We start from the raw sequence: 26,864 nt of genomic DNA on the forward strand, positions 1-26,864 counted from the left end.
ATGGCGCGGAGACACGTGTAATCAAGATAATAATCAGCGGTTATGGTTTTTGCTCCTGGTTTGGAGAAGTGTTGATTTATCAACTGAACTGAGATTTAAATTCTTTATTATTTAGTTTCATGTTAGAGTATTGTTGACTAGATAGAAAAGACTTTTTAATAACGATTGTTGTGAAATATGTATCGTGAGTAAAGCCTGTATCCGCAATAATCGGGACACAGAAATACAACTGTAACTCTGCAATAAATACATTAAAACTGCTCAAATTTGGCCTTATAACATCTTAAGATGTGCTCATTTCACCTACAAAATTTCATGTGAATCGGTGTAGTACTTGTCGAAGTTCGTTTCAACAAGTCACCCAGACTGAAGGGGTTTTTCTTTCCGTAAAATTAACCTCCAGAGCAATGTATAATCTACGGCTCTTTATTTAGGAGATTAATAAAATCCTGCATCATAATGAGGATGAGAGGAAGAAGGGTAGAATTTAAGGTTTACAATTTAAGGTTGATTGGTAATTAAGCATATAACTTTGTAGTATAATAACAGATGTAAGTGTATGTTTCGTAATATAAGTCGCATAGCGTATTTCATTTAGTTAGAGCTTCAACTTACGTTTAGTTTCCCCTAGTGTAATCCGGAGGGTCTTGAGTGGTATTTGTGTTCCTAGTAGCTGTAAGGATATTCTTTTATAATTTTAGGCTGTTACATAATTTATGCTGTCTCACCGTTTCGGTTTAGCTTTAGGAAAACATAGGTTATACGCTCTGCGGCTTGCAAAGTACTTGCACTGTAGTAATACGCACTAATTCAAGAAAATCTATTAGATTAAGGCTTGTATACACGAAACATTTCATATACCTGATTTCACTTGTAAGTAGTTTAAGATCAAATAGGGATTTAAGTATAGAAAATAACTTTAGAACTTAATTATAGAAAATAACTTCAGATAGCAGTATTTCACTCCGTGTTATCAATCAACGTGATGTCTTTTGTCTAATCATCTACTTACGATGGTGACAGTCGGTCGTTCTGTCACTCCCAAGTCAGGCCGTCAAAGCTGCGAAGACAGGGCTGCTACAGAGGCACAGACACAATGGGCGCGCACTGTTAGAACAGTTCACACTCCCCCCGGGTACGACAGTCCTCAGGCTGGCTTACTTCCTTCGCGCCTTACGTCCAGAACTGCCAGTTTGGTGACCGCTCGAACGTAGACTCCTGTAGACGTTCGTACTGTAGCTGAGCGAACTTCTCCATCTTTGCCCGGATGAGTTTCGATGACCTTTCCCTTAGGCCAGCAGTTGCGAGGTAGCCGAGGGTCGGCGATCACTACCACGTCTCCTACGGCTACTGGAGTGGTTTGACAAAACCACTTGGACCGTTTGGTGATTTCTGGCAGATAGTCACTTAGCCAACGCTTCCAGAACGTGTTGGCTAGTACCTGGGAGGCTAAGATGTTTTGGCGGAGAGCACTGCTGCTGTCGTCGAAAGTAGTATAGGGCTTGATCCCGTTTGAGGAACCAAGAAGGAAATGGTTCGGTGTCAAGGCTGGGGCACTGTCATCATCGACCGGGACATGGGTTAGCGGTCTAGAGTTGATGGTGTTTTCAACTTCGATTAGAACGTTGCGCAGGACTTCATCGGTTGGGTTTCTGGGAGGGTTGATCTTCTGTAGGTTTCGTTTTACACTTCCTATTAGTCGCTCCCAGCTGCCTCCCATGTGTGGCGCAAGGGGTGGGTTAAACGACCAGGTTGTATCGACAGAAGTGAACTCCTTCATTATGTCGTCCACGTTAACTGCTGCGGCGGCCTCTTTCATCTGTCGGGATGCCCCAATGAAGTTGGTTCCTCTATCGCTATATATTACACTGGGCGTACCACGGCGTGCCATGAAATTTCTGATAGCCATTATGCAGGAGTCTGTGGTTAAAGAAGGAACCAGTTCGAGATGGATTGCCCGGATTGTCAAACACGTTGCGAGCATTCCCCAACGTTTTTCAGTGCGTCTACCAACGGTTACTTCGTACGGCCCGAAGAAATCAATCCCTGTATGTGTAAAGGGTGGCGAGTACGCTGCAAGCCGTGCTGTCGGAAGATCGGCCATAATTGGTGGTCGTGGATTTGCATGGTCGTTTTTACATCTTTGGCAGTTCTTCTTTACCTTGGCATAGGCAGCACGGATGCGTGGAATGTAGAATTTCTGTCGGAGCTCGTTGACCACTGCTTCATGATTCTGATGATGGAATTTTTGGTGGTAGTACGCAATTATTAAGCTTGTGGTTGGGTGGTCACGTGGTAGGATGATTGGTTTCTTTGCATCTTCCGTGGCGTATTGGCAGGCTGCAATCCTTGTCCGCATTCGCATCAATCCTCTGCTATCTAACCATGGCGTTAACTGATACACGCTGCTCTGCTTCGGTATTGTTCTAGAGTTACTGGGGGTATGCTGTGATTTCTCCAAGATGGCAATCTCTTCTGGATACCCATCGCGTTGAGCTGAGCGCAGAAGGTAAGCTTCAGCAGAAACTAGTTCATCCTTCGTTGCGGGCCCACTGATAGTTGGCTTTCTGAAGATTTTGCGGCGACAGTTAGTCGGGAATCGGATGACGAAGGCAGTGGCATTTAGCATACGCTTCCAGCCAGAAAAATCTCTTGGATTCACAAGTGGTTCACAGGGAACGTGACAGGCAAGGAAACTGGGACGAAGTTCCTCCTCTGTAGAGCGGTTTTCCGTAGGTTGCTGGGGCCAGTCCGTCTCTTGTAGCCTTAGGAATTCTGGGCCTACGAACCATCTGCTATCGGGTGTAAGGTCGGGCCGGGAGCCCCACTTGGTACCGTCGTCTGCAACATTCATTTTAGATGGTACCCAGCGCCACTCATTTGCCTCGGTAGTCTCCAAAATTTCACTGACACGGAATGCAACAAACTGCGTGTATCGACGATGGTCCGCATTCAGCCAACAAAGTACATCGCGAGAGTCGGTCCAATAATACTTCCTGGATATTTTCAAAGACAGGGCGTCCGCAATCGTGTGAGCTAGCCTAGCACCAACTACAGCAGCCTGTAGCTCCAGTCGGGGAATGGACACGAACTTCAAAGGTGCTACCCTAGTCTTTGCTGCAACGATCCTACACTCGATGGTCTGGCGCTTGACAAACCGTAGATAGGCGACAGCGGACATTCCGCCTTCACTGGCATCAGCGAAAATGTGGAGCTCTGCTTCATCTTCAGGGTTCTGGATTAGTGAGCTATAGCATCTGGGGATTCGAACTTGCTCTACTTGCGGCAACAACTTCAACCAGCGCTGCCATTTTGTAAATGCGTCATTGGTTATCTCCTCGTCCCATTGCACGCCAGAGCGCCACACTTCCTGCAGCAACACTTTCAGGAACATAAGAAAGTGAGCGATGAGGCCAAGAGGGTCGAAAATTGACATTAGCACTCGTAGAACTTCCCGCTTTGTAGGACGCCTGTGGCCCTCCATGAGAGCGCAGTCGTATCGCTTCCATCCAATCTTGTAGGTGAATGTATCTGAAGCAGTGCACCACCACATACCCAAGACTTTCTCGGTGCTGATTTCTGGGGATAAATCTAGGTCTTTCTCGCTTAATCCCTTTTCATTGAGAGCCTCCAGAACTGCTGGTGAGTTACTGACCCAATTGCGGATCTCAAACCCTCCTTGCTGATGGACGTATTTCACCTCTCTCGCCGTTGTTATAGCATCTTCTTCGGATTTTAGGCTGACGAGCATATCATCCACGTAGTGTTTCTTCTGGATCACTTCAGAAGCCTTTGGATAGTCTTCAGCATGGCGCTCCGCATTGATATTTTTAATATATTGCGCACAGCTAGGGGAGCAACAGGCTCCGAACGTCATGACTTGCATCACATAGATCACGATTTCCCCCTTTTCGTTCCACCACAGGAAGCGTTGGCATTGTTGATCTGCATCCTGGATTCGTATCTGGTGGAACATTTCACGTATGTCCCCTGTAAGGCCCACTCTGTTTTCTCGAAATTGCAGCAATATACACAACAGCGAACAAAGTTGATCGGGTCCCTTTAGTAAGACTGAATTCAACGAGACGCCAAAGGAGCAAGCTGCACAGTCCCAAACTAGCCTCACCTTGCCTGGCTTGTTCGGGTTTATAACCGGAAAAACTGGAAGGTACCACACCTTTGAAAACCGTCGGTTTAGTTCGTCTTCCGAAAGCATTCGGGCATATCCTTTGGCGACGTAGTCCGCAATCATTCCATGCAGCATCTCTGCTAGTTCTGGGTCCTTGGAGAGACGTCTTTGCAAACACTGGTGTCTTCGCAGAGCCATATTGTAGTTGTCTGGTAGACGGACGTTGTTGTGACGCCACAGCAGTCCGGTCGTGTAACGCTCCCCATCGTAGACAGTCAGTTGCTTCAAGAGATCTTGAGCCCGTTGGTCTTCGGTGGAGATAAGAAGTTTGTCCGGTTTTGTGATGCCGAGGCTTTCTAGAGCAAAGTGCTTCTTCACCGTCTGATGTAGCTCGTCATCTCTTGCCCGATCACACGAACACACGTGAAAAGTATAGTGGACTAGGTTCCCTACGTCGTCGCCTTCCGTGTTTTCTCCACCGCATACTGTCCAGCCTAACCGTGTCTTAACAGCTACTGGTTCCCCAATATTTCCTTCTTTGCTCTTCAATACAAGGCTGACTTGCACGTGCTTCATTCCGATGAGGATCCTTGGTCGGACGTCGTAATAGGAATCGATGGGAAGTCCCTTAAGATGTGGGTATTGATGGCCCATTTCTTCCACGTTTAGTGTCTGATATGGAAGCAACAAGTGGTCGACTGTTCTCACTCCGGTTAGTTGAAAGTTCTTTGCCGCCTTGCTCGTTCCTGAGATCTCCAAGGTAACCGATTGCGAATCATTTTCGCATCGCTGGGTTCCTCCTGTCCAGCGAAGACACAGCGGTATCGTTGCACCTTTTAATTTGAGCTGGTCCGCCAGTTCTTGATCTATCAAACTTAGATGCGATCCCTCATCCAGGAACGCGTATGTATGGATGGAACCTTGAGGTCCACTGAGTACCACGGGTAGGTAGCGGAATAGGACTGCATTTGACTTCGCTTGATGCGTATTGCAATCGTGCGTTGGTATTTGGGTCGCAGATTCTGGTTGCATGGAGACCTGTGCTCGGGACGTAGATGACTCTTGTATGATTTGGTCAGAGCGTTGTTGAATGTTCTGGTCCCTATGGAGCAGCTCGTGATGTTTGTAGATGCATCCATTTCGCCCGCACGGTTTTGCGTCGCATCCTCCTTTATGGCGACGTAGACAACTTCGGCAGAGTTTGAATTCTCTTACAATGGCCCATCTACATTCACGGGACAGCTCCAGAAACTGCTTGCACTTTGAGGCGTTTTTGCATTCTCCTTTACACACCGCACACACCTCTGAAACAAGGGCCGGTGGTTTTGAGACAGGTACACGACTGTGTTCTCTCTGTTCTCCATCGGAGTCAACGGTTTTTGGGTGACGACTGGATTCGGAGACAGTCTCAGAGTGAGCGTTTACATATGCGTTCGGCTTCTTGTTACCACGTCCATCGTTGCGTGTTGGCTTCGACTCGTCTGAATCGACCGGAAAGACGACGGTGCTAGCTGCCTCGGCCAATGAATATACCCAATTCCCAAAGGTCGCCAAGTTGACCCGCTGAACGTTTTGCCGATGCCTGGCCCAATCTAGTTTCAACGTGGCCGGGAGCTTGTTCACCAGCTGGTGTAGAAGAGACACATTGTACATATAATCCTCAAGTTCGTACGCGTCTACCGTGGCGCAGAAATTTTGAACGTTAACTGCGAACTCCACTAACGTCTCCAGGCGATCTTCCCGAATCGCTGGTAGGGCATTCACCTTCTGAATCAGGGAGTGAACAACGGCTTCAGGTTGGCCAAATCTCATTTTCAGAGTACGCATAATCGCCGGAACGTTCGACGGATGCATCAGTAGGCTCCGCGCCGTTTCATACGCCTTTCCTTCCAATGACTTCTGGAGCCGGATAAGGTTCTCCTCATTCGTAAAACCGCACATGTTCGTAGTGCTGTTAAACATTGACATAAACACCGGCCATTCCTCGAACTTTCCGGAAAACTTGGGTAAGTCTTTAGAAATTCCTTGACGAGCTGCCAACTGCTGACGGGAAAACGAACAGGGCTCGAAATCTTCTTCATGGTTTCCAGAGTGGAAATCTGCTTCTCGGAAATTCCTTCTTGGCTGCTGACTTCGTGGTTCATACGGTTCCATAAAACTCCTACCAATCGATGAAGGTTGGACGCGAGGTTCCCGACGAAGATCACAACGCTCAAGTACTGCTTCAATTCGGTTCTGGTTTCTACCGGATCGGTCCACCAATGGAGAAGAACCAATTTGAGCTCTTCCGGAGTAGTTCTGTGTCGAATGTCTCTGCGGATCAAAGACTTCTACACTCTGGGGATCCAATGCATTCTCTACGCGGATGTTGTTGGTATCTTGAACCCACTGTCTAACACGGTCTTCGGATCCACTGCACTCAGATCCGGTTCGACTGTGCATCTGCTCCAGTAAATCGTACTTCCTGTCCAGATATGCACGATGCTTCTCTGCTTGTAGCTTTTCATATTCCTGTTCTTCCTCGAGCCGCTGTAGCTGTAATTGTAGGATGGATCTACGCGATGACGAAGATGCCTGCGAAGCGGTTGATTTACCACGACGAGCGACCCCGTAGGTAGGAATCAGTTTTTCCGCCGGCTCCGATACCGTATTGCAGCGCTCGTGTCCGCCGGTTCCAGGTGTACGTTTGGGGATAAACTGCTTGGAAGGTGCTGACTTCTGTTGTTCAGCGCGAGTTGACGATCCAGCTGGAGGGCGATTTGTAGTAGAAGAAGAAGACTGCTGGACCCCGGTTGCAGCAACGCATTTGGGACAACTCCAGCTCCTATCCGCGATTTCCTCTGTAACGCCGACACACGCAAAATGGATCCATCTATCACACTTGTCGCACTGAACCATGTCGTTATTGTCCTCCTCCTGGCAGAACGTACAGCTCTGTTCCGCGACTTGATCATCCTTTTTAGCTCCTGCCAGATCCTTTTCTTCGTCCGTGACCACCACCACTATATTACCACCACCACTGACATCGATCACTTCTGACTGCTTTTCTTTTGACCGTGCGCCCTTTGAACCGCTTTTGCCATCTTTCCCACTTTTACGACCAGACATCTTTCGTATAAACGATTTTATTAATTTGTCGAAGTTCGTTTCAACAAGTCACCCAGACTGAAGGGGTTTTTCTTTCCGTAAAATTAACCTCCAGAGCAATGTATAATCTACGGCTCTTTATTTAGGAGATTAATAAAATCCTGCATCATAATGAGGATGAGAGGAAGAAGGGTAGAATTTAAGGTTTACAATTTAAGGTTGATTGGTAATTAAGCATATAACTTTGTAGTATAATAACAGATGTAAGTGTATGTTTCGTAATATAAGTCGCATAGCGTATTTCATTTAGTTAGAGCTTCAACTTACGTTTAGTTTCCCCTAGTGTAATCCGGAGGGTCTTGAGTGGTATTTGTGTTCCTAGTAGCTGTAAGGATATTCTTTTATAATTTTAGGCTGTTACATAATTTATGCTGTCTCACCGTTTCGGTTTAGCTTTAGGAAAACATAGGTTATACGCTCTGCGGCTTGCAAAGTACTTGCACTGTAGTAATACGCACTAATTCAAGAAAATCTATTAGATTAAGGCTTGTATACACGAAACATTTCATATACCTGATTTCACTTGTAAGTAGTTTAAGATCAAATAGGGATTTAAGTATAGAAAATAACTTTAGAACTTAATTATAGAAAATAACTTCAGATAGCAGTATTTCACTCCGTGTTATCAATCAACGTGATGTCTTTTGTCTAATCATCTACTTACGATGGTGACAGTCGGTCGTTCTGTCACTCCCAAGTCAGGCCGTCAAAGCTGCGAAGACAGGGCTGCTACAGAGGCACAGACACAATGGGCGCGCACTGTTAGAACAGTTCACAGTACTTTTTGTTGTAGCAATGAAGGAGTAGAATGTGCGCCATTAGATTTTGTACAGTCTCTAGTTTTGCTTGTCAGCATTGTAACTTTTGAATTTGGCAAAGGAAATGGCTGAAATTTTGATTACAAACCTCTCAATCTACATTTGTTGCATGGACAAAATTTCAAAACAATCGATGCATTGCCAACCATTTTATAGTCGAAACATGTATTGGAACTGACCGTGATTCAAGCTCCTCAGAGCGCAATTAGTCAGCACTCTTTATTGTTTCGATTGTACTATTGAAAGTACTATACCAAAAATCGTCAAAATTGACAGGCATAATTAACACATAATCAGCTACCTTCTGTGAAAATTTCATGAAAATTGGCTGAGAAATTGAAAAGTTATGCATAGGAAAACATCGCACATGAAAAACACGAAAAATTTTCACTAACACTCACCCCTATCAACACCAGTAGTTTTCAAACCAATTGATCAAAGTTAATGAAATTTTGCATGAAAGTGACTCTATAAGTATCATAATTGCTAACGAAATTTCATTATTATCATCACAGAACTTTGAACTGTAGCGTAAAAGAATCATCTATTATGCGAATGAAAATTGGCCATGATTGTACAAAATACTTAAAACTACGTCTGTTTGTTTTTCATCCACAGTTAAAAGTAATGCATAGATTTTTATGAAATTTTGCACAAATTATAAACATACACCGAAGAGATCTCAGTCAATTATTTGGCCAATTTTACCGATTCATTACAGAGCTACAGTCGTACATCTGTGTCCCGATTATTGCGGATACAGGCTTCAGCAGCGTATCATCGATCCAAAATTTGGGGTCACCCCTCATAATTATTATGTAATAGTCAAATATTTGGGATCACTTTCGGAAACAAATGGAAAAGAGAAGTCGTTATCTAGCTACTTTATTGGCGCTGCAGTCTTGGGGAATAAAAACGACTGTTTTAGATTTGTCCCGACGTTTCGACTCTGTGTCGAGTCTTCTTCAAAGGGAAAATTCTGACCAAAAAATAAGCTACGGTTCACTTGACAAGAAATCCGATGTACAGACACAAACAAGACACCGACAGTCCTATGTCCATTCGAACAAAAAGCGACTAGTCAGAATTTTCCCTTTGAAGAAGACTCAAAACAGAGTCGAAACGTCGGGACAAATCTAAAACAGTCGTTTCGATTCCCCAAGACTGCAGCGCCGATAAAGTAGCTAGACCACACATATCAGTCGAACTCTGTTAAGAAGTCGTTATCTTACTCATCTTTCATTCAATTTTTAATTCTTTTGGCTCTTTTTAAACACTAAATACTGATACTGCATGAAATTAATGAAAAAAAAATCTGTTTAATTTTATTACAGACCACGATCCTTCGCATGATGGACGAGGAAGACGGTGTGCGAAATCGACGGACGGTGAAAAAATTGAACACCAAGAAGAAATCCGAGCAGCGACTGCTTCTTCGCGAGGCCGAATCGACTGAGGACTTGGAAATGTAAAATCACTGTCATCATTTTTGCTATCTGCATGCACAACTCATATCGAAGACATATAGTATTCCATGTAACTGAAAAGTGTCATGCCCGGGCTTACCACACTTAGTCATTCTCTTCGCTACGTGTAATTGACCATTCTCGAGTTCGTGCCACGCATATTTAGTGAACTTCGTAACGGAAGGTGCATGCATTTCGTCGTTGTATGAAAAACTAGTGGACAGATTTAGCCGATTGTCACGTATGAAGCATCGCCTGTAGTGATTCAAAATGATAGATGCCATTCAGTGCTAGTGATACTGAAGTTTGCGTAGAGATAAGCGCTTTAATTGCCCTTACCATTTTCCTTTGTCTTTTCCGCAGGAATTCCAATCAAAACAGGAAGGTCCAGTGGGAAATATAGGCCACGGATAGTTACACAATTGGGACCAACCTGCCATAAATCCTAGCGACCGAATCCGAATCACACCAAAATACGATCCCCATGACCTAGATTTCCCTCTGAGAGAAGCACGTTCGCCAACCGAACACACCACAACCCCAGTAACAGAAGCCTTCGATCCAACTGCACTGCACCACCACCCACCCCTGCCGATAGGTATTTGTGTCGTTTCTGTGTGTTTCCATCATTGAATTGGGTAATTGGAAAGCGTATGTTTCAATTCGAAATTTCTGTTGGACCAGAGTACGCATGGAGCAATGGTATATTCCCTATGGATGGAGTTATTTATTTACAGCAGAATTATAGGCAATATTTATTAAGAGATTTCCAGATTTTTATTACCTTATAGCACGACGAATGAGAGTAAATGTAAAGAAACCTATAAAGTTAATATAGTATGATGGATTTATTTTCGAATTAATATAGGTACTGGTTATGTGTCTTACGTTGTAATAATGTGAAATGTGTCCACTTAGATGTTAGTGGATGCCAATTCATAAAATTGAACGATGTCAACTCTTCGATGTACAATTCCTAATATTCTAAATACACGGTTTTCATTTAGGTTGGTTCGAAAGTGTAAACTCTTCAGGGCACCCACCACCGTAAAAAATACAACCACAGAGAAACAGACATCACACTGTACTAACTTTCTATCGTTTTTGTTTTTAACTAGGTATAAGTTCATGTTTTCATGTTCATGAATTCGGTACGTTTGCTTTCTACTACTATCTAGTAAGCACTCGACCAAATACAGTTTCGTGACGACGATTTTGAAAGTAGTCGTATACTGTCTGTGGTAGAGATGGGAACTCTTACTTGCAAAGAATTAACTTCACTTGCTATTCCCTCAGTTCAAAAGCAAGCTATCATAAACAATGTATGGAGTACTTTTAGCTTGTAATTTTATCTCAAAGTTAGGGACCGTTCATAAGCCACGTAGACTTTTTGGGGAAGGGGGAGGGGGTGGTCTGGCCAAAGTCTACGCTTCATACAAATTTCAAATTTTTTGAATGGACAAAAGTCTACGAGGGGGGAGGGGGTGTCTGAGATTGGCAAATTTTGGTCTACGAGGTTTATGAACAGCCCCTTAGGGTCACACTAAGCTAGTAGTGAGTTCTTTATTCATTTTATGAACTCCTTTCTTTCATTTTTCGACGTTTTGTCCTTATGACGTTTTGTCACCCAACCCAGAAATTTTATGCATACGGCCAGCACAATCGAAAATGATTTTCCAGCTTACTTACAATGCAATAATGGCACTCATCTTGAAGGGTTAATACTAATGATTCAACCACGATTAAATGAAGATCGTCAGCAACTCCTATCACTACCAACCCCGAAGGGAATCTTGGTCATATTTAGGCTGATAGGGATGGGCGATTTGCTTCTGCAAACCTTAGCTTTTGTTCTTTCAGCAAGACCGGCTCACAACATCCTAGCTCACAACAACAGCGTCTGCATTCCATGTTAGGGGCGGTTGATCGACGTCCGAGTGTCAGGGAAGAACTTTAGGCTCAACTGTGCACTATGGCCCACTGGAAATTGGGGGTTGGTGTCCGGCTCTGCGAGGCAGCCGTAAAACACATTGTGACGGAAAAGCAGCAACAGAATAATACGAACCGAGAGCAACGGTAATCAACCCAAAGAACATAAAGGACTTGCGATTGGAAACTCGGTACGTGGAACTGCCGATCTCTCAACTTCATTGGGAGCACCCGCATACTCGCTGATCTATTGAAGGATCGCAGGTTCGGCATAGTAGCGCTACAGGACAGGATCCATTGTGATAAAGTTTAGAGGTTATCATAAATACCATCTACCAGAGCAGCGGCAACACATATAAGCTGGGAACAGCTGTTATCGTGATTATAGAGTGTCCATCCCGGGACAAGAATTCCCGGGATTTGAGTAATTTCCGGATTTCCCGAATCCCGGGATTTTATTTTTATGGAGGAATCCCGAGATGAAGGTAATTTGTAGCTAAATCTACCAAATAACTTGCCAAAAACTTTACCTGGAATTTTTTACGTTTACCGATTTTTTCATATACTGCTGTTAAGCTTTCTACACTAGGTCTTGCTTGAAAAAAAATCATTCATGATAAAATTGATATCATGTTATACTTTGAATTCATTATTGAATTATTACGTTGAAATTTGATTTGCTCCTGAAGGAAATCAAAGAATCTCAGAAACAAGAACTAAATCTGTAGAATTTGTCAAAAAATTAGATCAAGGTATCTTCTGATTTATTTTCCTCGTCGAAAAAGATTATCAGTTTAACAAAAACCATTTTTAACTAAATTTAAAAGCTTGTTTTTTTGGAAACGTTAAATTTTTTTCCACCAGAAAAATAATTAAGAGGTACCTTGATTATTTCTCTAACAGGCTGTGAAATTCGATTTTGAAAATATTTATCGCTTTATAATTTCTACGTGAAAGATATTCATAGCTGTTTGGAAGGACAATGCATGCTAAGGCAACTGCATATAATGCAGTGGTTGGTCTAAAAGGCTCACATGCAGAAATCAAATTACCAAAATTCCCCTAAATAATCTGTCCATCTGGACAAAGAGATTTAGGGATCGAGTTTGCTCCGCAAAAAAAATCAATTGGCTGTATTTTCTAGAAAGCAGAACCCAGCCCAACTGAAACTTAATCTTTTGGGAATAGAAATCGACCAGTCTTTGACTTCGAAATACCTTCGGGTACCTTGGGGTTTGATTCAAAAGGCACTTGAGGTCTCCAAATTAGGTAGGCTCAGTGTACAAGTTATGGCTATAGTACCTCAAATTGGCTATAGTTGATTTTCATCCTTTAACGATGAAAAACAACATGAAACATTCTGTAAATACAAGATCACACTCACAAAAGATGATTGCAATCATTCAAACTTCAAAATTTGCTAGAATTATTATGGAAATAAATCATTTTCCTTATAATTTCGGCTTCCTTGCACCCTATTTCGCCATAGTGTACCCACAGACAAACAGACGTAACACCTTGAACGATTTTCATGAAAATCCATCGCCCAGTTCACACTACCATCACCTGGTGGAAAAGTTGCACGAATCACTGTGTTGTGCCATATCGTCAACAGAAGGCGCTAGTGTGAAACGTCAAACGCATAGAAATTCGATGCGCGCGCCTCTGGTTGTGAAAGCCACGACTATGAAAATTTAAAATGATCGTTAAAAGCGTGGTCGATGGAAATTTCGCAAGTGTTACGTCTGTTTGTCTGTGGTGTACCTGTTATGGCTAATCCCATAAGAAATGTATGTAAATATTGCGAAGTGGAATTGAAATAAGAAAATGTGTCCATAACTGGTACAGGGTTCCTATCATTGGCACACGCCGTAATAAATACTAAAAGTAGTTTTGGCTCGGTATGTTTATTTTTCCTGTTAAGTATGGAAACAACACAATCATTTGACATATTGGAATCATTCTTTGGTCTTCTTTTTATTTTTATAGACATAGTTTTCCTAAGGTTGTGCGATAACTGGTACAGGCACCCTATTTGGTGCAAAAATATTAACAAAGGATCAATTTTCTACCTACAATTACCGGAATATAGTGGGGTGCTCACCCGGAAGACCTCATAAAACTTTACAAAACGACTATTTTCTCTGTTCTAGAGTATGCTTCTTTCTGTTTCCTCTCAACAGCAAACTTCCACCTAATAAAATTGGAACGAATTCAATACTATTGTTTGCGTATTGCCCTCGGCTGTATGCACTCAACGCATAATGCGAGCCTAGAGGTCCTTGCAAGGGTGAAGCCTCTCCCGAACCGCTTCTGGGAGCTTTCGCTAAGGTTACTCATCAAGTGTGGAGTGAGCAACACACTTGTCATTGGAAACTTCGAACAAATGCTCAGTCTGAGTACTCAGTCTAAATTCAAGAGAACCTATCTCTTCCACATGTCATCTGACATAAGCCTCCCAGGTTATAATTCTCCTCGTGTACGTTTCACCAATGACAGTTTCTCTGTTGAATATGATTTATCCATAAAACAATCAATTCATGGTATTCCAGATCAACTTCGGAGTATATCTGTTCCCCGCGTTTTTAACGAAAAGTACTAAAATGTCAATTCCAGTAAGAGATTCTTTACTGATGGGTCTTACATTAAAGGATCCACTGGCTTTGGTGTCTTCAACGAAAACTGCACCGCATTCCGCAAACTTCGAGAAACTTGTTTGGTTTATGTTGCTGAGTTGGTGGTAATCAACTTCCTTTTTGAGGATGATTTCCAACATGCCCGCAGACCATTTCTTCATCTTCTCGGATAGTCTTAGTTCTATTGAGGCACTCCGGTCGATAGAACCTGTAAAAATCCACCTTACTCTTTTTTTTACAAAAATAAGGTAACAGACGGGTGCACTGGTCGAAAGATCATACAAGATAACCTTTGTATGGGTCCCCTCACATTGCTCAATTTATATGGCAATGAGAAGCACGCTATGTCCAAAGGGGAGTATTATGAAAAGTGAATGTACCTCAAATGTTATTCCCTAGAATCGTAGGTTTGGACCTCTAGTTTCAGAATCTGTGCGATTTATAATATTCCATTTTGGGTTTTTTGATATATTTGATTTTTTTTCCTATTTTTCCATACAAATGTCGAAAAAAGTTATTATAAGGTCAATTTCATCCCATATAAAAATTTATGAGAAAAAACCCAAGATGGATGATTTTAAATTGCACATGTTCTGAATCTAGAGGTCCAAAAATACGGTTCTAGAGAAATAAATTTGAGGTACATTCACTTTTCATAATACTTCCCTTTGGACATAGCGTGAGAAGGTGGACTCTCTCGCAAAGGTGGGCGCACAGGGCGGCAGCATTACGATGAACACCTCAATGGCAACGTTGCAAGTCCTGAAGGTGGCGTAGTAACAGATCTAGGAGTATGTGCACAGGACGGAAGACTTCCGGCCCCTGACCTCCAAGAGATTGAGGAGGAGGTTGGCCGGTTGAAAAACAACAAAGCCGCTGTAGCAGCACCGACGAACCGACGTGACAGTGGCGGTTAAAAACTGTCCCCCCCTAATTTAACGGTCGACCAGCGAAGTGAGCGATCGCTTCTGTCAAATCAGCACAGACGCGAACCGCTTCCTATATGAACACACGGGGGTTTGGTGTCGAGCTATCAAATCGACAATGATTGTTCATAAGGGCCTAACTGACTTGATCGATTTCTCTTCGTCGACTCTCTCTTTCGCTAATAACTTGATCAAAACAAACAAAATCATTATTCTTTTTGTTTCTATAGCAACATGTAGTCGTCTTCTTCGCATTTCAACCATAAAATCTTTGGAGAAATCAATACATTCTGTGATAACACAAAGAGAGGATCGATGAAGAGAACTCGAAAATGTCAGTTAGGCCCAAATGAAAAATCAGTGTCGAAATCATCGCGAGCCGTTATAGAGGTGACGATAGTGTTCGGCTATTTTTCATCATGGCGTCGCGGACAACAAATTTGTATTTATTTGTTCTAGCTGTCACGTCGGTTCGTCGGTGGTAGCAGATCAACTACTAAGCGAGCTTCTAAAATACGGTGGAAAAGCACTGGTGAGAGCACTACACTGGGTCATTACCAAGATTTGGGAGGAGGAAGTGTTACCGGAGGAATGGATGGAAGGTATCGTGTGTCCCATCTACAAAAAGGCGACTACATATTTGGATTGCGGGAACTACCGCGTGATCACACTACTGAGCGTTGCTTACAAGGTACTCTCTTAAATTGTATGCTGCCGTCTATCACCGATTGCAAGAGAGTTCGTGGGGCAATATCAGGCTAGATTCATGGGTGAACGCGTTACAACGGACCAGATGTTCGCCATCCGCCAGGTGTTGCAGAAATGCCGCGAATACAACGTGCCCACACAACACTTGTTCATCGATTTCAAATCGGCGTATGATCGATAGAGAACAGCTATGGCAGATAATGCACGAATACGGATTCCCGGATAAACTGATACGATTGATCAAGGCGACGATGGATCGAGTGATGTGCGTAGTTCGAGTATCAGGGACACTCTCGAGTCCCTTCGAATCTCGCAGAGGGTTACGGCAAGGTGATGGTCTTTCGTGCTTGCTGTTCAACATTGCTTTGGAGGGTGTAATAAGAATGAAACGGGGTTCCAACCGTTACATAGACATCCCTATATTATTATTTAAACGTTCGCCTGCGAAGTAGGCAACACGACTTACAGTGCTCGAATCAATAAGTTTTTTGGTGGGTGTTAGAGTTGGGCGGATTTTGATAGTGTCAGTAAGATGGATTAATGATAGATCAAGAAAACGGAATTAAAAAGGAATTGAACAAGAACGAAGGTTTCGGGGAACTGATGGAGCATCGACTCGATCTTTCCCGTTCAGACCGCCGAAGAGATAAGATCAAAAAAGTGATAATTAAACAGTGAAATTTGGAGCTAATTAAAATTGAAGAAAAGTATAGATAACTAAAATTAAACTGTAGTGAACAAATAATTAACTAATCTATTTTTCAAAGCTTTTACAGTGTTTTCAAAAATCAATTTCTATATACAAAAAATCGTGAGTCAAGTTAGTCTGGAAATTGTGAAAAGTAAGCATGTGATTATAAGCTCATACAAAAAGTGTTTCTAATGAAAATTTCTAATTAGGCCAGTAAACGTGAGTCGAGTGTAGCAAAAGCTACTGAAAATTATTGAAACTATAAGCAAAACAAGAAAACGCGAGGTAATTTTTGAGATCTATGGAGATTGTGTGATGGGGTGCTAACCTGTTCTTTCTATAGTCACCAGCAGTGACCGCGTGGATCGTTGGGCCTCCTATTGGTGGGAAAAGTGGTGGCTTTACGAAGAGAGTGGAGTGGAATCATCAAGTGAATCCCGTTGTTGCACCGTGAACCAACTATTGGTGCTAGTGATCGGACTTTTGGGCAATCCCCCGGGGATATCCTTCGTCTCGTGGCCTCGTGCTGCAAAGGATATTTCTGGAGAGCGTGGACATTAGTATGGGACCGGCTTGTATGGAAAAAATAAATCCTCGCTCCAGTCGACTGTTTAGATCCCATTTAGGTCCCATATGAACTGTACAAAATTTCAGCGGAATCGGTGAAACTATAATTTAGCGCAAGCGGTTCAAAGTTTTCATAGGATTTACTATGGGAAAAGTTACACTTTCAAACAAAAAATCCCAGAGGTCGCCCCTTGTCTCCTTAATTCAAATCGATCAACGTTTCTTGTAGAAAAATCATTTATGAAACTTTCCTTCGAAGACCGCACAACAATTGGATGCTTGTGGAAAAAGTTATTGATTTATTACCGATTAGTGATCCGACGAACGGCTTTTTGTTTTGTTTTATCAGCAGCACTGTAGCTGCTGCCTTGGCTGCTGCTGTTTCTGAGGGTGGTGATGCCACCCGCCACCCCATGCAGCAACGGCAGCAGCAGTGCTGCTGATAAAACAAAACAAAAAGCCGCTCGTTGGATCACTAATCAGTAATAAATCAATAACTTTTTCCACAAGCATCCAATCGTTTTGCGGTCTTCGAAGGAAAGTTTCATAAATGATTTTTCTTCATGAAGCATCGATCGATTTGAATTAACGAGACAAGGGGCGGCCTCTGGGAATTTTTATCTGAAAGCGTAACTTTTCCCATAGTAAATACTATGAAAACTTTGAACCGCTTGCGCTAAATTATAGTTTCACCGATTGCGCTGAAATTTTGCACAGTTCCTATGAGACCTAAATGGAATCCAAAAAGTCAACTGGAGCGAGAATTTGATGTTTGTCCCATACTAGTGGACATCGATAGAGACCTTCGGCCTCGCGAGCATCCCCCACCGTCAACACGTGGATGCAGAAGTCGCGAGTGGTCTGTCTGGGGAAAGACTACCACCGCCAGAGAGATTAGCCCCGACTCACGTCCCGGGTTATCATCAGTAGTGAAACAGTCACGATCACGCACCACCCTCCCACCGCCCATCATCGTTGGATCAACCAAGAGTAAAGTGTTGTGGTTTCGATCCGGCGAGAGCGCCCAGAAACAACGAAGACGACGTCGAATTCTCACCATCATCACCACGTGCGTGGCGTCGGCTCTAACCGATCCCCTGAGCGATAGGGTCAACGAATGCCCAACAGTCTCGGTAGCTGAAGCTAATTTGAGTTCGTCCGAGTAGTGATCAGCGGGACAGGCGGCTAAAGAAGCCTCCGTCGCTTCCCGCGCGTCGCCCGCCGGCGTCGGCTTGTGAGCGACCCGGCCGATTACGCGAACCTCCCGAGTGGATCGACGAATGCATCACCGTCGAGACTGTCACCGATCATCCAGGTAACCCACATCGCGAAGCTGTAAGTACCCAAACCTGCTATGAGCACCCCCATGATCTCACACTGACACGAACATACAGTAGGGTACCTATGCTTGTCTTAGTAGGGAAAATGGGAATAGGTATTGAATTAGGTCGACTCACGAAGAAACATTAGAAAAATGGGCCAGTGACGTCACAAGTAGGTTTTTTTTAAATTGATTAGCATGCTAACCGCTAATGAAATAAAGCCCAAGGAATGATTTTAGTAGATGCGACAAAGGCTTTGAAATACTGCTTGTTTGGAAAACTAAATACACTATGTAAGCATGCACTTTCTAATTTTTTGATTGGTTTCAAATAAACTGGGAACATTTCAATTTTCGAATGAAAAGAGAATTTTAGAGTTTTAACGATTGAAATTTGGGAATCGAAATACCTGCTTTTGGGAGAGCTCTTTGGGAATGTTTGGGAAATCAGTAGGTGGGTTCTGCTGAAGGGCTAGAACTTGTACTAGCTGGGCAAATCTATCGGAAATTCTGACAGACAACTTTGTTGTCTGGCGCGTAAGTCGGAATTTTTGAGACCCTCGCGGGACCCTCCTTACAAGAAGAGCGGGGATAAACACGAGTGGGACGATTTTCACGAAGTCCGTACAGCTGCTTGGTTTCGCTGATGATATTGATATTATTGCTCGTAAATTTGAGACAATGGCGGAAACGTACATCCGACTAAAGAGTGAAGCCAGGCGAATCGGACTAGTCATTAATGTGTCGAAGACAAAGTACATGATGGCAAAGGGCTTCAGGGAGGAATCACCACACCCGCCACCCCGAATTTCTATCGACGGTGATGAAATCGAGGCGGTTGAAGAATTCGTGTACTTAGGCTCACTGGTGACCGCCGACAACGACACCAGCAGAGAAATTCAGAGGCGCATTGTGGCAGGAAATCGTTCTTACTTTGGACTCCGCAGAACTCTACGATCGAATAAAGTCTGCCGTAACACGAAGTTAACTATCTATAAAACGCTGATTATACCGGTACATAGTTCTCTATGGGCACGAAACATGGACCCTACGTGCAGAGGACCAACGCGCCCTTGTAGTTTTCGAACGTTGCGTACCATCTACGGCGGAGTGCAGATGGAAGACGGGACTTTTTTTTGTGCAGATGGAAGACGGGACTTGGAGAAGCCGAATGAACCACGAGCTGCATCAGCTGCTGAGAGAACCAAACAACGTCTACACCGCAAAAATCGGGAGGCTACGGTGAGTGGGTCACGTCATCAGGATGTCGGATAGCAACCCGACTAAAATGGTTCTCGAGAGTCATCCGACCGGTACAAGAAGACGTGGAGCGCAGCGAGCTAAGTGGGTCGACCAAGTGGAGGACGATCGGCGGACCCTACGCAGAGTGCGGAACTGGAGAGAACAGCCATAGACCGAGTGGAATGGAGACGGCTACTATGTACAGCAGAGGCTTCCCCGGCCTTAGCCTGATCGGTAAGGTAAGGTAAGTAAGGGGACTGCGACAAGGTGATTTTAACTCACAGGCAAACTTCCTAACATCGCTCTAGAATATGCAATGCGAAAAGCCGGACTCAACGGTCGACGTATGATTTTCTCGAAATCCTGTCAATTTGTGTGCTATGCGGACAAAGTAGATATTATCGCCAGAACATTTGGAACGGTGACAGAACTGTGCACTTATCTAAAATGCGATGCGACAAAGGTCAGACTGGAGGTGAATGTGTCAAAAACAAAGTAAATGCTAGTACGAGAAACCGAACACGACAGTATTCGTAACGTTGCGAGGTAGTGGAGAAACCTTGGGAGAAACTCGTCCACCTTGGGTGCTTACAATAATGTGAGTCGTGAAATATGAAGATGCATCCCCAGGGGAAGTCATGTCTACTACGGATTCCAGGAGATTTAGTGGTCGATAAAGGTTCACACTCGCACAAAATGTACCATTTAGAAAACGCTCATAAGACCGGTGGTTCTCTACGAACAAGAGACATGGACCAGGACCATGCTAGGACATAGTGTAGGACTGTATAGGGACCCTATAGGGCATCCCTACAAACACTGGAAGTTTTCAAGCGACGCCTGCTAAGGAGGATCTTCGGCGGTGTGCAGAGATAGTTGAACCACAGGCTTGTTGCACTTTACGGCTAACCCAGCATCTAGAAGGATACGGTGGGCACAAGGGTGGGCAGCTCATGTTGCGAGAATGATTGATAAACACCTGCAAAGTTGGAGTTCGCTACGGAGCTGGTTGGATGGAAGGTTTGATCTAGAATAGAGATTGGCAGACACAAACCGAGTATTTTAGATTATTTGTTATCCTAATTTTGATGTTGCGCAAGGAAAATGTACTTATGTACAGAAATAAATAAAAGCATTGAATGTTGGTGAATTTCGCTAAAACAAAACTCTTACCTTATCTTACCTTACTGCTTCATGCGTTCCATCTTGTTATGACAATTATTTTATTCGTATGGATTTTCGGATGAGTGAATGACTTCCAGTATCGGTAAACTACAAATATATTTTCATTTATACTGCCACAAATTGCTTGCCTTATGTAATAATTTTGTTTGTAATTATTTGGTATCACACGTTAAAAATTGATCTTGATTTCGAAATTACTTATCGCAATTTATCTTATCAAGTAGGAAAACACGTTGATTAATTTGGCGTATTTGCTACGCGCTGTGCCTACATTTGGTTGCCTTCATAGGCAATCCATTCGATCCCATCTTATTTATCTGTAATGCGTTTTACTGAAAGTCTCGAATATCATAGATACCAGCCAATGAATCATTCGAATTATAAATAGAGCACAGCTCTTGAAATCTCTTTTATGTCTAATTTTTACGACTCCCATTCATAAACTCATTGAAGTTAATGGGTTTCACATAGAAAATAAACCTTTTGATTTTCTTGTGATTTACCTGCTGCTTGAGTCAGCTTTTGCCTCAGTGTAATCTTACTTATCCCTTGCATTCATTTACAATGATCGATATTCTATTTTCGTTCAATTAATTATGCTTCTTACAGCTCAATGGTAGCATTTTCTTGTCCTACACATACTATTTAAAGGCCTTTTCCTGCCTAAGGCGTCCTTGGTTTACAAACTGCGCTCCTTATCTTGATCCCCAGCTTCATTGTTGCCGCCCGCCTGCTACTTGCTCTAGCTACACCTACTCACGTCTTTCTTCGAGAATTTCGCACTCACGTTGCAGCCAGCCAACGTGGTACATACGACCGACGCCTGCACGGATTGACTTGGTTTCCACTACTTTGCCTTGGCATTGACGGTCCTACATCAGAAACGCGAGGGATGGGATGCCTTTTGGAAATTCCCATGGGCATCATTATTTGTTGGCCACTTGTATAAAATAAGGCGCTGCTCTTGAGTGGCACTCGGTTGTTGAGAGACTCTGGCATTCTAAGTGGAGGAAAGGGCATTCCCGCACTGACGACGATGCTTTGTTATCCTAGATACATATAAGTTGCGTGTGGTCTCTGTGATCTGTGGTCGTTTGTTTTCTGAGGTTCTGTTGAGTTTTGTTCTTCCTAGGGCTACCAGTCAACTACGAAACGAGGAATTTGGCGTATTCTTCATTGTACGACGAAAATTTTTGACAGATCTCAGGTCATTTTGACAGATGATGCAGATGCATGAGCGTAAAAAAGACAAAAACAAAGGCCGTCTTTGTCTTACTCATGCAGAACTGTCAGAATGACATGAGAATTGTCAAAATGAAGCATTTATGCAAAAAAAAACGGGGTAGCTTTCATGATGAGGGAAACTTTGATAGATAATGAGGGTGGCATTTTTATCGTATAACTATGATTCCATTATACAGGGGATACTCAAAATAACTGGGACAGGTAAAATTTTCACTTTTCAAAATATGTTCAACTCGCTGTAACTTTTCGAAAAGAGCATCAAATATTCTCAAATTTTTACTGTAAGTTCATCAACTAGTTGTGTATCAATGGTTCAAATTTGGAAAAGATCGGTCTATTCTACACGAAGTTATAAAGATTCTAGAAAAAGGTATAATTATTCGATAGCCAACTTTGAGCTGTTATATCTCCGGATTCAATAAACCGAAATTATTAATAAGAAAAAAGTTATGGCGATTTCATTTATTCCATGTGTTTTCAGTAAATTTATCTATTTTTCATATGCATCCCATTACTGTTTCAATTTAATGCCGGCTATTTGGTTGCTCTACTTTGAAACATAAATATATTCAATTCAATTAGAGGGAATTTAAATGAACTATAATTACTATCTCGAATTTTGAAACGACTATGAAGATTTGGATAAATTGGAGTTATATTAGAAAAATAAACTAATACAAAATATTTTCTTTCGTGTTAAGAATTTCAAGTTTAGTCAAATGTTTTTGATAGCTCATTATATAAGTCATAAATGGTCAAAATTTCATTGCATTCGGATCATTGAATCCGGAGATATAACAGGTCAAAGTTGGCTATCGCATAATTATACCATTTTCTAGAACCTTCATAACTTTGTGTGAAATGGAACGATTTTTTCCAAATTTTGACCACTGATACAAAACTAGTTGATGAACTTTCAGTAAAAATTTGAGAATATTTGATGCCCTTTTCGAAAAGTTACAGCGAGTTGAACATTTTTTACAAAGTAAAAATTTTACCTTTCCCAGTTATTTTGAGTATCCCCTGTACATATTATACATATGGGTAATTCTCGCTAAATCCAGACCGCCATTCACAAAAAAGGTATGCTTTTATTTTTTTGTCGCTCATTTGCTAGAATATGATAAAAAAGATGAAAACCACTTTGGTTTGTTATATTGATAGGCCCTCGCTAGCTAGGTTGCTTCAGTTCAACTGCAATGAAATTTCCCTAAGAATGTAAAGTTTTGTTTCTATAAAAGGTCGTATCCTTCAGACATTCTCCCAAATTTTCCTTAAGAAATTCTTTGTGAAATTCCACCGTAAATTTTACAAGGATTGCTTTATGAAATTTTCCTTGGATACCATTCAAAACTACTGCAGGAATTCGGTCATAATTCTACCAAGGTCTACTCCTTTTGGCATTCTTCCAGGGAAACGTTTAGAAAATCTTTTGAATTTTCTATAAGTATTTCCTCAGAAATTCTTTCGAAGATTCTTTCTTAAATTATTCCAGTAGTTTTCTTCAGTAATTGTTTCAAAAATTCGCAAAAAAATTTCTTGAAGGGTATGAATCATGTTGCTTATTCGTTTAACTTTTAGTTAAAATTTGACACTTTGGTGGTTATTTTTCATCGGATGGTGAAAAAATAACTACGAGGGCGGCCCATTTTAAATGTGACAGACGAGTAGTTATTTGGAACAAAATACAGTACGCAGCCAAATCATTGCGAACAAAAAAATAACTATCGAACTGTCAAAACTAACCCTGGTCGGGAATTGAGTTATTTTCAACCGGACGCAAAATAGCTATCGAAGTGTCAATTTTTAACTAAAAGTTAAACGAACAAGCGGAACGGTTCACAGCCCAAGAAATCTACAAAGGATTTGTTGAGGAATTGCTCTAAGTATTTGTTGGCGAATTCAAAGTTGCAATCGTAGCAACCCATGTTATTCCATTGGAAATTCTCGCATGCATGTCTCCAGGAATTTCTTCTGGATTTCAATCAGAAAATCCAGTGCTCATAAATAGATTTCTTTAGGATTTCTTCCAGAAATATATCCGGCACTGTCTTCAAGGAAACTCTAGGAATTGCTGCACGGATTCTATAAGGAAATTATTATGCAATAATTCCTAGGAATTTCTATGGGCAGTACTTCCAAAACTGTGCGCCGTGGATATCTCTCAGGTGCGCCGCAGGTTCTTGAGCCACAATGAAAAGAAGAAACTCTTATTATTCAGAATGAAAAATATCTTTTTTGCAGTTTTTATTTTGTGTAGTAAAATTAGTGTCGCATCATTTCAATACGTCATTTTATTCCAATGTCTTGTCTTTCCTTTTTGATAAAGACTTCAAAAGATAGTCGGTTTCCTCTTTTCAAATCATAAGTTAAACATATATTTATTTTACAAATGTAATTTTTGATATCCTCATGCAACTTGAAGATTTTTTTTAAATTTTAAAATTTCTGGAGTTCCGAAAATCGTCTTTAGGCTTCTGAAATTGTTATTGGGACTTTCAGCTATGTTTTTGATTTTATCAATAGCTTTTAATTCAAAGTAAATATTCCAAGGACCTTTTCGAAGTTTTTCCGGAATCATTTTTTTTATTCCGTGTCGGGTAATTCCATTACTGCGAATCCAGAATCATTACTGTCACAGATAATGTCAATCTGCCGGTCTCCATGCTGTCTCAAACGTTTCGGAACGACATTTTTTTCTATAATCACTATCGCAAAACAATTTTGCGACGATTTGAATTCTGATTTCGTGCATGATTCAGAAAATCCCTTTTTTGAGTTGAGACCTCTTCCTTATGTCACAGGTTCTTAACAATCTATTTTTATATCTATTTTCCTGAAATTTGACAATCTCGAGCGATCACGCTGTTGTATTTTGTACAACACGTTGAAAAAAAAAATCTCGCTTTTTGTACTCAGAATTAACGCAGGTAGCTAACCGCGCGAGTTACGGTTAACAAATTTGAAGGTGTCGTATTGAAATGGTGCAAAAGTTTAGTATTTTTGTTAAGTTCAATGAATTTTCAAGCAATTATTTTGATGCAGATGTTTCATTATTGACGAAAGGTAGTAACTGAGAAAATATCATTCTTGATTTGATACCCCAAGTGCTTGCAGGACATATTCCCAAAATCACTGAAAATCGCATGGTTCGGTCTGATTCAACGCCGGACAAGTGTTAAAATGATAAACCTTTTTTTCAAGTTGTTAGTGCGCCGCGGTGTTTTTGAAAATTTTAAAGGGCGCCGCAGTAGCCAAAAGTTTGGGAACCTCTGTCTATGGGTATTCTTTTAGAAATATCCCAAGTGTTTTTTTTTTATCTTCGATCTAGAAGCTTATTTAGGCAATTGCTTGCGGTATACATATAATGGGTGCATGGTTGCCTCACAATTGGATCTACAACGTGGAGCTCCATCGTCGCTGTCATCAAAAGCCGATAGCGACAGAAATTCGGGAGCGAAAGTGGAGGTGGGTCGGCCACACTTTACGCAGGGGCGGAAATGAAATCTGCGAGCAAGCGTTAGATTGGAACCCAGCAGAGCATCGCAGCAGAGGCAGACGCACAGGCTCATGGCGGCGCAGCCTCAACAACGAAGTCAAGCAAGTCGACAGAAATTTGACCTGGCCGCAGGTCAAAGCGATGGCTGGCAATCGTCCAGGATGGAAATCTTTCAATTCAGCCTTCTGCACCACCGTGGGTGCCCAGGAGTGAAAGTAGTAAGTAAGTTTACTTGTTTACTTGCTGAACACGTTTACAGAACACCAAGGATCTGTGGGATGTTACACCGCAGCAGCAATGTAACAACATTTCATTATTATACTTGTAGATCATAAGGCCTTTACTAGCGGAAGTTCTTGGATGATCTAGATTTTTTTGGATTATAGTTCTCTAAAGAACCATGCTTCGTGGACCTATAAGTTGTCGCACTGCATCCGTAATGTAACAATAACCCATTGATTTTGCTTCTAGATCTTGAGGCCTTTACTTGCAGAAGCTCTTGGGTGCCCTAGATCATCTTAAAAAAAAAATAACTTCTCTACAGAACTATGCTCCATGGACCTGTAGGATGTTACACCTTTTAAGTATTGTAACAAAAATCCATTTATAACGCTTGAAGATCTTAAACTTTTTACTCGCGGAAGTTCTTGAATAACCTACAACTTTCTACAGAACCATGCTTCATGGATCTGTAGGATGATACACCGCATCAGTAATGTAGCAACAATTAGTTGATTACGCTCGTATATTTTCAGGCCTGTACTCGCGAAAGTTCTTGGAGGTCCTAGAATATTTTTAAAAACTACGTCTCTACAGAACTATGATCTAAAGACCTGTAGGATGTTGCACCGTATCAGTGATGTAACAACAATCCATACGCTTTTAGGTCTTATAAGGCGCTTGGTCTCGAAAGTCCTTGGATAAGTCAAGTTTTTGGATAACCTAGAACATCTTTAAATTAGTTCTTTACAGAAACATACTCCAGGAAAACCCCCATTTAATCCCTCTTAGCCTCACATGTATTGATCCCCTCCTCCTCCACCAAACATACCCCCCCACCAACTCCACACATCACTTTTGAACCCTACAGACCTCTTATATCATTATCGACCCTCACCTCCTCGCGCTCTTCAACCACCTTGCAACCCGTGGTATTCAGATTTTTATCATATTAAAGCGAATAAGCAAGAAAATTTGAAATTCAAGACTTAATGTAAATGGCGGCCTAGTTTCATTAATATTTTCTCTTATGTAGAAAAAAAAACATTAAAATTAAAATAAAAACTGCTGTTCTTTTTTGTGGATTTATGTAAGCTTGTCGTCTTAATGAACCCGATTTCAGTGAACGCGAAGAT

The 26,864-nt window shown here is 42.0% G+C and overlaps 2 protein-coding genes across 3 annotated transcripts in view; one reads left to right on the plus strand and one right to left on the minus strand.

Moving 5' to 3' along the window:
• LOC109398107 (solute carrier family 53 member 1) overlaps window positions 1–10,421 on the plus strand; it is a 45,597-nt gene extending 35,176 nt beyond the window's left edge. The window contains exons 5-6 of the mRNA XM_062852537.1: window positions 9,429–9,562; window positions 9,924–10,421. Coding sequence (XP_062708521.1) covers window positions 9,429–9,562; window positions 9,924–9,963 — 174 coding nt within the window. The 3' untranslated portion in view covers window positions 9,964–10,421. The remainder of the gene's footprint in view (window positions 1–9,428; window positions 9,563–9,923) is intronic.
• LOC115259193 (uncharacterized) lies at window positions 341–8,049 on the minus strand. 2 transcript variants are annotated; one of them, XR_009997850.1, is made up of 2 exons: window positions 729–8,049; window positions 341–673 (listed from the first exon to the last, which is right to left on the minus strand). XR_009997850.1 is itself a non-coding variant. In XM_062852536.1 (2 exons), the coding sequence occupies exon 2, from the start codon at window positions 7,235–7,237 to the stop codon at window positions 1,148–1,150; it is 6,090 nt and encodes a 2,029-aa protein (XP_062708520.1). In that variant the 5' UTR covers window positions 7,238–7,601; window positions 7,657–8,049; the 3' UTR covers window positions 341–1,147. The 2 variants fall into 2 exon arrangements, 1 of the variants encoding a protein (XP_062708520.1); XM_062852536.1 differs by having other exon boundaries at window positions 341–7,601; window positions 7,657–8,049.
• Window positions 10,422–26,864: the final 16,443 nt, after the last annotated feature.

The sequence above is a fragment of the Aedes albopictus genome, chromosome 2 (assembly GCF_035046485.1).
Source record: "Aedes albopictus strain Foshan chromosome 2, AalbF5, whole genome shotgun sequence".
Lineage (NCBI taxonomy): Eukaryota > Metazoa > Arthropoda > Insecta > Diptera > Culicidae > Aedes > Aedes albopictus.

What these genes read in the sequence shown, in the direction of transcription:
- LOC115259193 (XM_062852536.1), bottom strand. Translation starts at nt 7,237, where the DNA reads ATGTCTGGTCGTAAAAGTGGGAAAGATGGCAAAAGCGGTTCAAAGGGC.